The sequence below is a fragment of the Nomascus leucogenys genome, chromosome 18, assembly GCF_006542625.1.
Source record: "Nomascus leucogenys isolate Asia chromosome 18, Asia_NLE_v1, whole genome shotgun sequence".
In the NCBI taxonomy this organism is placed as follows: Eukaryota; Metazoa; Chordata; class Mammalia; order Primates; family Hylobatidae; genus Nomascus; species Nomascus leucogenys.
In genome coordinates this window covers 99,408,570-99,421,435 of record NC_044398.1, presented here as the reverse complement: position 1 = coordinate 99,421,435, position 12,866 = coordinate 99,408,570, and the positions used below count along the sequence as shown (strand labels likewise).

At 48.3% G+C, this 12,866-nt stretch overlaps 1 protein-coding gene across 1 annotated transcript in view; it reads right to left on the bottom strand.

Annotated features, from left to right (window-relative positions):
• TRAP1 (TNF receptor associated protein 1) overlaps positions 1–12,866 on the bottom strand; it is a 59,718-nt gene that overhangs the window by 32,776 nt on the left and 14,076 nt on the right. Inside the window, exons 2-3 of the mRNA XM_030799188.1 lie at positions 1,793–1,951; positions 57–139 (exon numbers count right to left, since the gene is read on the bottom strand). Coding sequence (XP_030655048.1) covers positions 57–139; positions 1,793–1,951 — 242 coding nt within the window. The remainder of the gene's footprint in view (positions 1–56; positions 140–1,792; positions 1,952–12,866) is intronic.

Genomic DNA, 12,866 nt, shown 5'->3' with positions numbered 1-12,866 from the left:
ACAGCTTTGTGAAAAGAAACTTTGCTAGCATCAGGCATGGTTAGCGGGGAACGCACCTCTTTTTCTGAGTACAGGGACCGAGCAACGATGTCCAAAAGCTTCTTTGTCTCGGCCTGGAACTCATGTTTGGAAGTGGAACCTAGTAATGAAACACAGACACAACCAATAAAGTTTAATTTCGATTTTTGTGCAAGAATATGCTATGTCACATTCCAAAGAATGCTTAAGTTTATGAGTTTTAAACTTTTTTTTCTTTTTTTTTTTTTGAGACGGAGTCTCGCTCCGTTACCCAGGCTGGAGTACAGTGGCGCGATCTCGGCTCACTACAACCTCCACCTCCCAGATTCACACCATTCTCCTGCCTCAGCCTCCCGAGTAGATGGGACTACAGGCTCCTGCCACCACGCCCGGCTAATTTTTTGTATTTTTAGTAGAGACAGGGTTTTACCATGTTAGCCAGGATGGCCTCGATCTCCTGACCTCATGATTGACCCGCCTCGGCCTCCCATTTAAGATCGTGAACAAAAAGAAAGAAGTAGACAGAAACAAAGTCTGGCTGGGAGCCATGGCTCACGCCTGTAATCCTAGCACTTTGGGAGGCCAAGGCAGGAGAATCACTTAAGCCCAGGAGCACAAGACCCGCCTGGGCAACACAGAGGGACCCCACCATCTCTACAAAAAATACACAAAGTAGCTGAGCATGGTGGCACACACTTGTGGTCCAAGTGACTTAGGGGGCTGAGGTGGGAGGATCACTTGAACCAGGGAGGTCGAGGCTTCAGTGAGCCATGATTGCACCACGGCACTTGGCCCGGGCGACAGAGAAAGACCCTGTCTCAAAACAAAATAAAAAGTCTCTCAGGAAGGAGGTCTCAGGGCAGGACAAATCCTCCCACTGCTGAGGACAGACATGCCTCGGGCTACGTCGAGGAACTGCTGAGCATGGTTTCCTAATGTGCATGGTTACGAGAACTGGGCCGCCTCTAAGAACCAGATTATGTGTTCTTTCTGTTGCCCAGGCTGCTATGCAGTGGCAGAATCATGCTCACTGCAGCCTCAACTTCCTGGGCTCAAGTGATTCTCCCGCCTCAGCCTTTCAAGTACCTGGAACCACTGGTGTGTGCTACCATGCCTGGCTAACTTTTTAATTTTTTTTATTTTAGACAAAGGGTCTATGTTGCCCAGGTTGGTCTCGACCTCTTGACCTCAAGCAAGCCTCCTACCTCGGCCTCCCAAAGTGCTGGGATTACAAGTGTGAGCCACTGTGCCTGGCCTATATTCTTCAAAAAAGCAGTTTCCAAATTAATTATTTGGAAATCAAAATAACAAGAAAACCTCACTTCTCTTTTTAACTTCAAAGATTCTACTCTTGTCGACCCACTTAAAAGCCAGAAATGGAGCCACTTCAGGACTGGCTCCAAAGACTGCTTTTTTATACTTCAGAGGGAATGAAAAGACAGCTCCGGAATTCAGTCCTGCGCAGGCTGGGCCAATGCTGAGTTTCCTCTCCCGCTTCCATGATTATTAGCAGATGTGCCATGAATCACCACTCAGGGGAGGTGCCGGATGGCAAACTCACGGGTGGCCACCAGAGGGGGCAAGACACACCCGACACTGGCAGAAGTCCCTCGCAGGGACAGAAATGGAGGGCGCAGCACTCCCTACAGCCAAGACCTGATTTCAGACCTAAGGCGGTGGCTCTACCAATCACTGCCTCCACCCTCAAAATGCCCCTTTACGCACAGCAGTGAACCGAAAAGCCCTCCCGGACCAAAGCACGAGCCCAGGCTACCCTGCACGCTCTCTGTGCTGCTGATGATCGAGTGCAGGGGTTCCTCCTTGTCCTCGGCGGTCTGCGTGCTGAACAGCCGTCCTGCCTGCAAGCTCCAGGCCGGGTTTCGCCTGGGGCCCAACTGGGCTGTGGTCCTCCGAGGACACAGAATTGGTTTTCCTGAAAAGACAAATACGCAGAAAGAATGAGTATTAGGAAGACACGAGAAACAATATGGTAATTCGTCCCATCAAGGGTGTCTAGCAGAAGCTAGCGTGGACACCTCTAAGTCAGGCTGTTGCTGAAGGAGAAATCCACAGAACCAAATGCCACAGTGTCAAGGTGTGGTTTCGGCAAGGAGCCCTCACAGATGTAGTCAGCGTAAGATATTGGGTCTTCTCAGAACCGCAGAAGCGAAACTGGAGGGGGTGGGCTGCTGCCTTCTTTTCAGAGGGGGTCTCGCTCTGTCACTGCGATCACAGCTCACTGCAGCCCCAACCTCCTGGGCTCAAGCGATGCTCCAGCCTCCACCTCACGAGCAGCTGGGACCACAGACACAGACCACCATGCCCCCATAATTTTTAAAAAAATTTTTGTAGAAATGGGGTTTTGCTATGTTGCCAAGACTGGTCTCGAACTCCTGGGCTGAAACCATCCTCCCGCCTTCGCCTTACAAAGAGCTGGGATGCCAGGCGTGAGCCACCATGCCCAGCTGGCAGATGCCTGCTGACAGCACTTCCCACATTCGCCTCACGGGTGAGACCTCGCGTCAACCCACCAAACTCAAACCTGTCTCGACCCTCGCAGCCCCTGCAGAAGCCCCTGAGGGGCCACACTTCCTTGCTCTTGACAGTCAAGAAAAAAAAAACCCTCCCAAAAGGGATCCAAATATTTAAATGTTAATATTCTGAAACTGTCTCATCATCTTCTAAAAGCTGATTCTTTTCCATTGCTTTTTCATCCAAAACAGATTTTTAAAAAAAATTTGTGTACTTTAAAAACTAAAAAACAGCTGGGCGCGGTGGCTCACGCTTGTAATCCCAGCACTTTGGGAGGCCGAGGAGGGCGGATGACGAGATCAGGAGATCGAGACCATGGTGAAACCCCGTCTCTACTAAAAATACAAAAAAATTAGCCGGGCGTGGTGGCGGGCGCCTGTAGTCCCAGCTACTCGGAGAGGCTGAGGCAGGAGAATGGCGTGAACCTGGGAGGCGGAGCTTGCGGTGAGCCGAGATTGCGCCACTGCACTCCAGCCTGGGCGACAGAGCAAGACTCCGTCTCAAAAAAAAACAAACAAACAAACAAACAAAAAAAACTGAATAACAGCTGACGATGGGTTCTACCTTGTAACTAGGAAGGAGACTTGTCATCTGTAACTTCCTGCTCAGTCCAGTGGGCTGAGAAAGTCGCCGGCAGAGCCCAGCAAGGCAGGAAAGCAGCCAATGTGTCCCCAGCTGCACGCAGTTCACCGATGCAACCCCAGAAACCATAGACACTTTCACTCCAACACAGGACAGGACCGACCCAACACCATCACCCACTGACCCCAGGGACCACACACCAGGACACTGCCTTGGTCAGTAGATTTGCAATACATGATGGCGTCAAAGATATGTGGCCAGCCAGCCACACCGTGTCAAAGTCTAGGCCTAAATGAACCGCATCTCACTGGGAGCCTCTCCTGTTCTTCACACATTTGTAACGAGTAGAAAGGAAGTACACAGAATATCCAGGAATCAAGGTTTTAAAAATTAGCATATCAGCCAGGGGTGCGGTGGCTCACGCCTGTAAACCCAGCACTTTAGGAGGCTGAGGCAGGAGGATCACATGAGGTCAGGAGTTTGAGACCAGCCTGGCCAACATGGAGAAACCCCATCTGTACGAAAAATACAACAGCCGGGTATGGTGGCAGGCACCTGTAATCCCAGCTACTTGGGAGGCTGAGGCAGGGGAATGGCTTGAACCCAGGAAGTGGAGGTTGCAGTGAGCTGAGATCCCACCATTGCACTTTAGGCCGGGTGACAGAGTAAGATTCTGCCTCAAAAAAAAAAAAAATTAACATATCAACTTTCATACTCCTAAAAGGTACAAAAACTTGCCTATTCTATTTTTTTTTTTTTTTTTTTTTTTTTTGGAGATGAAGTCTCGCTCTTCTTGCCCAGGCCGCAGTGCAATGGTGCGATCTCGGCTCACTGCAACCTCCACCTCCCGGGTTCAAACGATTCTCCTGCCTCAGCCTCCCGAGTAGCTGGGTTTACAAGCGCCTGCCACCACACTCAGCTAATTTTTCTATTTTTAGTAGAGACAGGGTTTCACCATGTTGGCCAGGCTGGTCTCGAACTCCTGACCTCAGGCGATCTGCCCGCCTCAGCCTCCCTAAGTGCTGGGATTACAGGCATGAGCCACCCTGCCCAGCCAAAACTTGCCTATTCTTTAGGCTTATTCCTGGACTTACAAACAGCACAAACCCGGCCTTTTGTTTTTTGTTTTTTTGACATGGAGTCTCGCTCTGTCGCCCAGGCTGGAGTGCAGTGATCTCGGCTCACTGCAACCTCCATCTCCCGGGTTCAAGCGATTCTCCTGTTTCAGCCTCCCAAGTAGCTGGGACTACAGGCACCTGCCACCACGCCTGATTTTTGTATTTTTAGTAGAGACGAGGTTTCACCTTATTGGTCAGGTTGGTCTCGAACTATTGACCTCAGGTGATCCACCCACCTAGGTCTCCCAAAGTGCTGGGATTACAGGCGTGAGCCACCATGCCCGGCCAACCCTAGCCTTTCTTTATCTCTATGCAGATACCTTAAAAACATCTACCACAATTCAGAAAGTATTCAAATTCCAAACCATGTAAATATTCAGTTATTTGGGCCTATGTAATTGCATTATTCACTTCATTCGTACAGTTAAAAAAAAAAATCCCGGGACATTTCTTCTGGAATTAAATGGTATTTGGCATTAGAGGAGTTTGCGAACAGTCTACACTAAACCAGGGTGCTGAAGTCTCTGTGCCTCCTTCCAAAGCACAGCCAGCCCTTGGGGGCACAGGAGGGAAGTGTCCAAGTGCCACCACCTGCCCGCAGGGCATATCAGTGTTTCTCATCATTTGTGTAAAAGAAACACAAAAAGGATAAACCAGAAACTGATGTGACTGTGTATTTTGTTTCCTAGGGCTACTGAAACACAGCACCACAAACCAGCAGTTTCAAAAAGGTCCACAGTTCTGGGCCAGGCACAGTACCTCACACCTGTAATCCCAGCACTTTGGGAGGCCAAGGCAGGAGAATCGCTTGAGCCCAGGGGTTTAAGACCAGCCTGGGCAAGAAAGTGAGACTCCATCTCTGCAAAAAAACACAAAAACTAGCCAGGTGTAGCGGTGTGCACCTGTAGTCCCAGCTACTTGTGAGGCCGAGGTGGGAAGATCACTTGAGCCCAGGATGTTAAGGCTGTAGTGAGCCAAGATCACACTACCGCACTTCTGCACTTCAGCCTGGGTGAGAGAGCGAGACCCTGTCTCAAAAAAAAAAAAAAAAAAAAAAAAAAAAAAGGTCCCAGGTTCGGGGCAGGGGTGGTTCCCACTGGAGGTGCCGAGGGAGAGTCCATCCCGCACCTCTCCCCAGCTTCTGGCAGTAGCCGGCATCCTTGGTGTTTCATGCTTTGCAAACCCTCCAGGCTCTGCCTCTTGTCACAGGGCAAGCTCTTCTCTATGTGACTCCTGGCTGTGTCCACATTTCCCTCTTCTTATACAGACACCAGGTACCAGGAATACTGGAGTTAGGCCCCACCCCCATGCAGTGTAACCTCATCACAACCTGATAGATCTCAAATGACCCAAATAAGCTCACACTCACAGGTACCAGGGATGAGGATGTGAACATATCTTTCCCTTTTTGACGAGACAGAGTCTCGCTCTGTCATCCAGGCTGCAGTGCAATGGCGCGATCTCGGCTCATTGCAACCTCCGCCTCCTGGGTTCAGGCGATTCTCCTGCCTCACCCTCCCTAGTAGCTGGGATTACAGGCGTGCACCACCACGCCTGGCTTTTATTTTTAAAAGAGACATGGTTTCACCATATTGGCCATGCTGGTCTCCAACTCCTGACTTCCAGGGATCCGCCCACCTTGGCCTCCCAAAGTGCTGGGATTACAGACGTGAGCCACCATACCTGGCCTCTTTTTTAAAAAAAATAAAAATAGAGACAAGGTTTCTCTTTGTTGCCCAGCCTGGTCTTGAACTCCTGGACTCAAGCAATCCTCCCACTGTGGCCTCTTAAAGAACTGGGATGACAGGTATGGGCCACTGTGCCCAGCCTTCAAACCCCACAGCTTGGTTACCTACAGGAGGTGTGTATTAAGCTCCCCGTGGCACAAACCTGGTAGCTTAAAGTAACAGACACTTATTCTCTCACAGTCCTGGAAGCAAGAAGCCCAAGATCAAGGTGCCAGTAGGGCTGGTTGCTCCTGAGGCTAGGAGGGAGGGTCTGTTTGCGCCTGCCTCAGCCTCTGCAGCCTCTGGCGTTGCTTGGCTTGCGGGTGGTCGTCTTCTCCCTGTGTCTTCCCTCCAGGACGTCCGCCCTTCTCCCTCTACACATGTCTGTCTGTTCAAATGTCCCCATTTTATAAGGACACAGTCATACTGGATTAGGGCCCACCCAAGTGAACTCAACTTGATCACCTGCAAAGACCCTATTTCCAAATATGGTCACATTCACAGGTACTGAGAGTTGGGGCTTCAACATCTTTTGTGGGGAGACACAATTCAACCCCCAACCAGTATATGTACAGAGAATGGAAAGAAAGCGGGAAGGGGAGAGGGCTGGCAGAGCTGAGGGAACATGACATTTCCACATACATCTTTTCGTATGTCTTAGAACCATGGTCAGGTTTCTCAGACTCAAAAAACAAACCATTAATTAGCCAGATGTGGTGGCGCACTTGTAATTATCAGCTACTCGGGAGGCTGAGGTGGAAAGATTACTCGAACACAGGAGGTGGAGGTTGCAGTGAGCCGAGATCGCACCACTGTACTCCAGACTTGGCGACAGAGTGAGACTCTGTCTCGAAAAAAAAAAAAGAAAAGAAAAAGAAACCATGAGAACAAAACAGGGCGCACAGGAACACAAAATGAAATACAAACAGCAAATATGCATAGCTGTGACGATGACATCACCACTCTGAAAGAAGAACTAACCTAAGAGACTTCAGGAAATGGCACTTTGACTGTGACTGTAAAACTAACCTCAGAGGACAGCACACCATCACCGGCCTCGGGCAGATGTGTCCACTGCGGGGTCAGCAGGTCTGAGCCCGATTTACGCATGTGCCAAGATCAAGCGGACAAGCTCACTGTGGCTACTGAGTTGGGGTCCTCACAGTTGAAGAAAAGTCACTGATAAGGAAGGGGGCAGGAATAAACCCTACGGTGCGGCATTGGAGGTGCAGGCATCAGTACAGGCTCACGATCTTTCCCATGTGTACAGACTGGATGCAGAAATCAATACTGGAACATTTACATACACACAATTTCCCAGCTCTGTCCACTGATGCGTGACAGGGCCCAGGCGCGATGACCCCCCACTTAGGCTACAGAGAGCAAAGTCCAAAAGGTGTTCCAGTTTCAGCACTCTAAAGTCCCACGTCCCAGGGAAAGCCTTTGTCCTGGCAAACTAGGACGGTTGGTCACCCTACCTGGCAGCCAGATCTCGGTTTGTGAATACCTCCCTCCAAAAACAGGAAGCAGAGATCCCTGTGGAGCACACAGAGGAGCCTAGGACACCCTGTGGTGTGCAGAAGGACGAGAAAGGACGGGGTGTATCGGGAGAACACACAGCCCAGCCAGAAGGGCTCCCAGTGGCAGAATCTAGGACAATCTGTGTGGCGAAATAACTAACGACAATAATGGATTGTAAGCTGTGACCTGGCGAATAAGCAAACATCAGAGTATGCTTAAACAGAGGAGGAGCAGCAGCTCTTCATCACAGCAGAACTCCAATGAATAAACACAAGGAACGACAGAAAACAGAAAGCGCACCATCAGGAAACACCACAGTAATAACTGTGGCTGGTATAAATTACTACTATTTTGAGACAGGGTCTCACTCTGTTGCCCAGGCTGGATCACAATGGCACAATCACAGCTCACTGCAGCCTCGACCTTCCCGGGCTCAGGTGATCCTCCCACCTCAGCTTCCTGAGTAGCTGGGACTACAGGCGTGTAATACCACTCCTAGCTAATTTTTTTTTTTTTTTTTTTTTTTTTTTGAGACTGGGTCTCACTCTGTCGCCCAGGCTGAAGTGCAATAGAGTGATCTGGGCTCACAGCAGCCTCGACCCCCCGAATTCAATTGATCCTCCCACCTCAACCTTCCGAGTAGCTGGGACTACAGGCTCATGCCACCACACCCGGCTAATTTTTGTGTTTTCTGTAGAGACAGGGATTCACCATGTTGCCCAGGATAGTCTCAAACTCCTGAGCTCAAGTGATCCCCCGGCCTCTGCCTCCCAAGCACTGGGATTAGAGCCGTTAGACACCACGCCCAGCCTAAGGTTACGTATTTTAAGAAGTGGCAGATACTGCCAAGTCACACTCCACAGAGATCCTATCAGTTTACTTTCCCACAGCAATGTACTAAAGTGCATATCATCCTACATTCCTGCCAAGTCAGTGTTGAGATGAAACTCTTGGATCTTTGCCTATTGGTCAGATAAAATTTTCACTGTAGTTTTCACTTACATTTCTCTTATTATAAGCAAAACTGAGCACTGTCCCGTATTTTAAAATCTTTCCTATTTCCTTTTTTGTTAAGGGACTGTTGGTATCCTCTGATGATTTTTCTACTACATTTTAAATCTTCTTATTGATTTGTAAGAGCTTTTTATATATTAAGGAAATTAGTCACCAGGCGCGGTGGCTCACACCTATAATCCCAGCACTTTGGGAGGCCAAGGCGGGCGGATCACAAGGTCAGGAGATCGAGACCATCCTGGCTAACACGGTGAAACCCCATCTCTACTAAAAATACAAAAAATTAGCCAGGTGTGGTGGTGGGCGCCTGTAGTCCCAGCTACTCGGGAGGCTGAGGCAGGAGAATGGCGTGAACCCGGGAGGCAGAGTTAGCAGCAAGCTAAGCTCGCGCCACTGCACTCCAGCCTGGGCGACAGAGCGAGACTCCATTTCAAAAAAACAAAAAGGAAATTAGTCTTTTGGTTGTAAATGCCTTCCTCACTCTAAGATTAAACATGATTTCCCCATGTTTCATTTTTCTAGTCTTTTTGGTTATTCCCCAATTAATACGCAGAATTTTTTTTTTTCCTCCAGACGGTATTGCTTTGTTGCCCAGAGCTGGAGTGAAATGGCGTGATCTCAGCTCACTGCAACCTCTGCCTCCCAGGTTCAAGCAATTCTCCTGCCTCAGCCTCCCAAGTAGCTGGGATGGCAGGTGCACACCACCATGCCTGGCTAATTTTTTTTTTTTTTTTTTTTTAAGTAGATACAGGGTTTCACAATGTTGGCCAGGCTGGTCTCAAACTCCTGACCTTGTGATCCGTCTGCCTCAGCCTCCCAAACTGCTGGGATTACAGGCACAAGCCACTACACCCAGCCTATATTTTTGAAAGGATTTAATATAATATTCATTACGGGAGGAGAATATAGAAGTCCTCACAGTTGGGAAAAAGAAAAAAATAAGAAATCTATATTTCCAGCCAGAACTGCAAGACTTTGCATCATAATGCCAAGATTACATTAATTGAATTGACAGCATTCTTAAAAGCAGATTTGATTTCACGTTACACAAACTTTCCACAACAAATTTTTTTTTTTTTTTTTTTTTTTTTTTTTTTGAGAGAGTCTCGCTGTGTCACCCAGGCTGGAGTGCAGTGGCGCCATCTCGGCTCACTGCAAGCTCTGACTCCCAGGTTCACGCCATTCTCCTGCCTCAGCCTCCGGAGACTACAGGTGCCCGCCACCACGCCCGGCTAATTTTTTTTATTTTTAGTAGAGACAGGGTTTCCCTGTGTTAGCCAGGATGGTCTTGATCTCCTGACCTCGTGATCTGCCCGCCTCGGCCTCCCAAAGTGCTGGGATTACAGGCGTGAGCCACTGCGCCCGGCTTCTACAACAACTTTTAACCACTAGGTCAGGTACAGTGGCTCATGCCTGTAATCCCAGCACTTTGGGAGGCCAAGGCCAGAGGGTCACTTCAGCTCAGGAGTTTGAGATCAGCCTGGGTAACATGGCAAAACCCCATCTCTACAAAAAATAGCCAGGTGTGGCGGTGCGTGCCTGCAGTCCCAGCTACTTGGGAGGATCACTTGAGCCTGCAAGGCAGAGGTTGCACTGAGCCAAGATCACGCCACTGCATTTCAGGGTGGGAGATGGAGCCAGGCTCTGTCTCAAAAAAAAAATTAAAAATTAAAAAAAAAAAATAAACCACTAGAGGAATAAATCTGCCTGAACCAGATACCAAACACCCTAGCTGCACAATTTCCGTCTTTGTGTTTCTCCTACACCCTAAAGGAAAAACCACAAACCTCAATGTCAGGCTACAAGGTCTTACTCTTAAACTATCTGGTGGTTTGGGGTCGCGCAAAGTGGGAAGCACTGATAGTTTGAATGTGACACCACACACCCCTCCCCTTCCACCCCCTACATCCCTACCCACTACTGCCAGTGCCCATGCAGCTCCTGCACTCTGCAGCTGCAGTCCCAGTAACGGGGACTCCTTCCCATCCGAGTTGCTGCAGGACCCGGCTGCAGGCCCTCTCTCCCATTAAGGCCTCCCTGGCCCCAGCAGTTCACAATAATCTCTTCCTATGAATCCACTGCACTTACTTTTTAAGCCACCCATTTAAAAAAATTTTATATTGGCCAGGAGCAGTGGTTCACACCTATAATCCCAGCACTTTGGGAGGCCGAGGTGGGCGGATCACCTGAGGTCAGGAGTTCAAGACCAGCCTGACCAACAAGGTGAAACCCCATCTCTACTAAAAATACAAAAATTAGCCTGGCATGGCACTGGGTGCCTGTAATCCCCGCTACTCGGGAGCCTGAGGCAGGAGAATCCCTTGAACCCAGGAGGCAGAGGTTGCGGTGAGCCGACATTGTGCCACTGCACTCCAGCAGCCTGGGCGACAAGAGTGAAACTCCGTCTCAAAAAAAAAAAAAAGATTTATTCATGTATTTACTATTTCTTTATTAGAAAAGGGCTTGCTCTGTCACCCAGGCTGGAGTGCAGTGGTACAGTCATGGCTCACTGCAGTCTTGAACTCCGGGGCTCAAGGGATCTTCCTGGTTTACTCTCCTGAACAGCTGGGACTGCAGGTAAGCACCATCACACAGGACTAAATTTTTTTTTTTTTTTTCCTAGAGACAGGGTGTTTCCATGTTGACCAGGCTGGTCTTAAATTAAGCTCCTGGTCTCAAGCGATCTTCCCACCTTAGCCTCCCAAAGCTGCTGGGATTACAGGTCTGAGCCACCACGCCCAGCCTGTGCTGCTCATTTGAAACTGCTGCTATATGCCAGTATATGACATTTCCCACTGTTAAGTTTTTGGTTAATGTATAATTAATCTCACCAAATTAGGGCAAGGACAAGCTTGTATTTCTCAGTAACACTCTTTGAAGACAGGAACATCCATATTTCTTGGTATGCCAAAGTATCTATCAGAAAAGCTACTCTTTACAAACTTTTTATTTTTTGAGATGGAGTTTCCCTCTTGTTGCCCAGGCTAGAGTGCAATGGCGCGATCTCGGCTCCCCCTATCCTCCTCCTCCCAGGTTCAAGCGATTCTCCTGCCTCAGCCTCCGGAGTAGCTGGGATTACAAGCATGTGCCACCACGCCTGCCTGATTTTGTATTTTTTGTAGAGACGGGGTTTTTCCATGTTGGTCAGGCTGGTCTCTAACTCCCGACCTCAGGTGATCCGCCCACATTGGCCTCCCAAAGTGCTGGGATTACAGGTGTGAGCCACCGCACGCAGACTTTTTTGTTTGTTTGTTTGAGACGCACTCTCACTTTGTTGCCCAGGCTGGAGTGCACTGGCACAATCTCAGCTCACTGCAAACTCCGCCTCCCGGTTCAAGCCATTCTCAGGCCTCAGCCTCCCGAGTAGCTGGGATTACAGATGCACATCACCATGCCAGGCTAATTTTTATATTTTTAGTAGAAGTGGGGTTTCTCCATGTTGCCCAGGCTGGTCTCAAACTCTGGGGCTCAAGGGATCCTCCTGCCTCAGCCTCCCAAAGTGGGGGGATTACAGGAGTGAGCCACCACACCTGGCCAAGGGTGCATATTTCAAACACCAGAGTAACCACTAAAATAATGATTCAAAGAAGAATAGCTTTAAAAAGCATTAGATAAACCACAATGGAAATCTCAAATATATTTCATCAATAAGGAAAGGAAAAACGGAAAAAATTTGAAAGGACAAATAAAAGGCAAATAATAAAATGGTAGCAATAAATCCAGCCACATCAATATTTACTCTTATATTAATGGACTGAACTCTAATTATAAGGCAAGGATTGTCAGAATTGATTAAGACCTAATTATATGCTATCTACAAGACACTTTAAACATAAAGAAAAAGATACACTTAAGACAAATGAATGGAAAAATACATACCATCCAAAAAGTGTGTTTAAGAAGGCTGGAGTGGCTCTATTAATATCAAGTAAAATACATTTCAAAATAAAAAACATTATTAGGAAAAAAGAAGGATATTTCAGAATACTACAACGAACAATTCATCAGGAAAATGTAATCACAAGTGTGTATTTGCCTAATAACAGAGCTTCAAAATATATGAAGTTAAAATGGAAAGAATTAAAAACAAAACAATTCCACAATCACAGCTAGAGATCTTAACACTCCTCTCTCAACAACTGACAGAATCAAACCAAAAAATAAAACAGAAGCCGTGCACAGCAGCTCACGCCTGTAATACCAGCACTTTGGGAGGCTGAAACAGGAGAATCGCTTGAACCCGAGAGGCAGAGGTTGCACTCAGCTGAGATCGCGCCACTGCACTCCAGTCTGGGTGACAGAGTAAGACACTGTCCCAAAAAAAAGAAAAAATAGAAAGCCAGTCAAGAAAAAC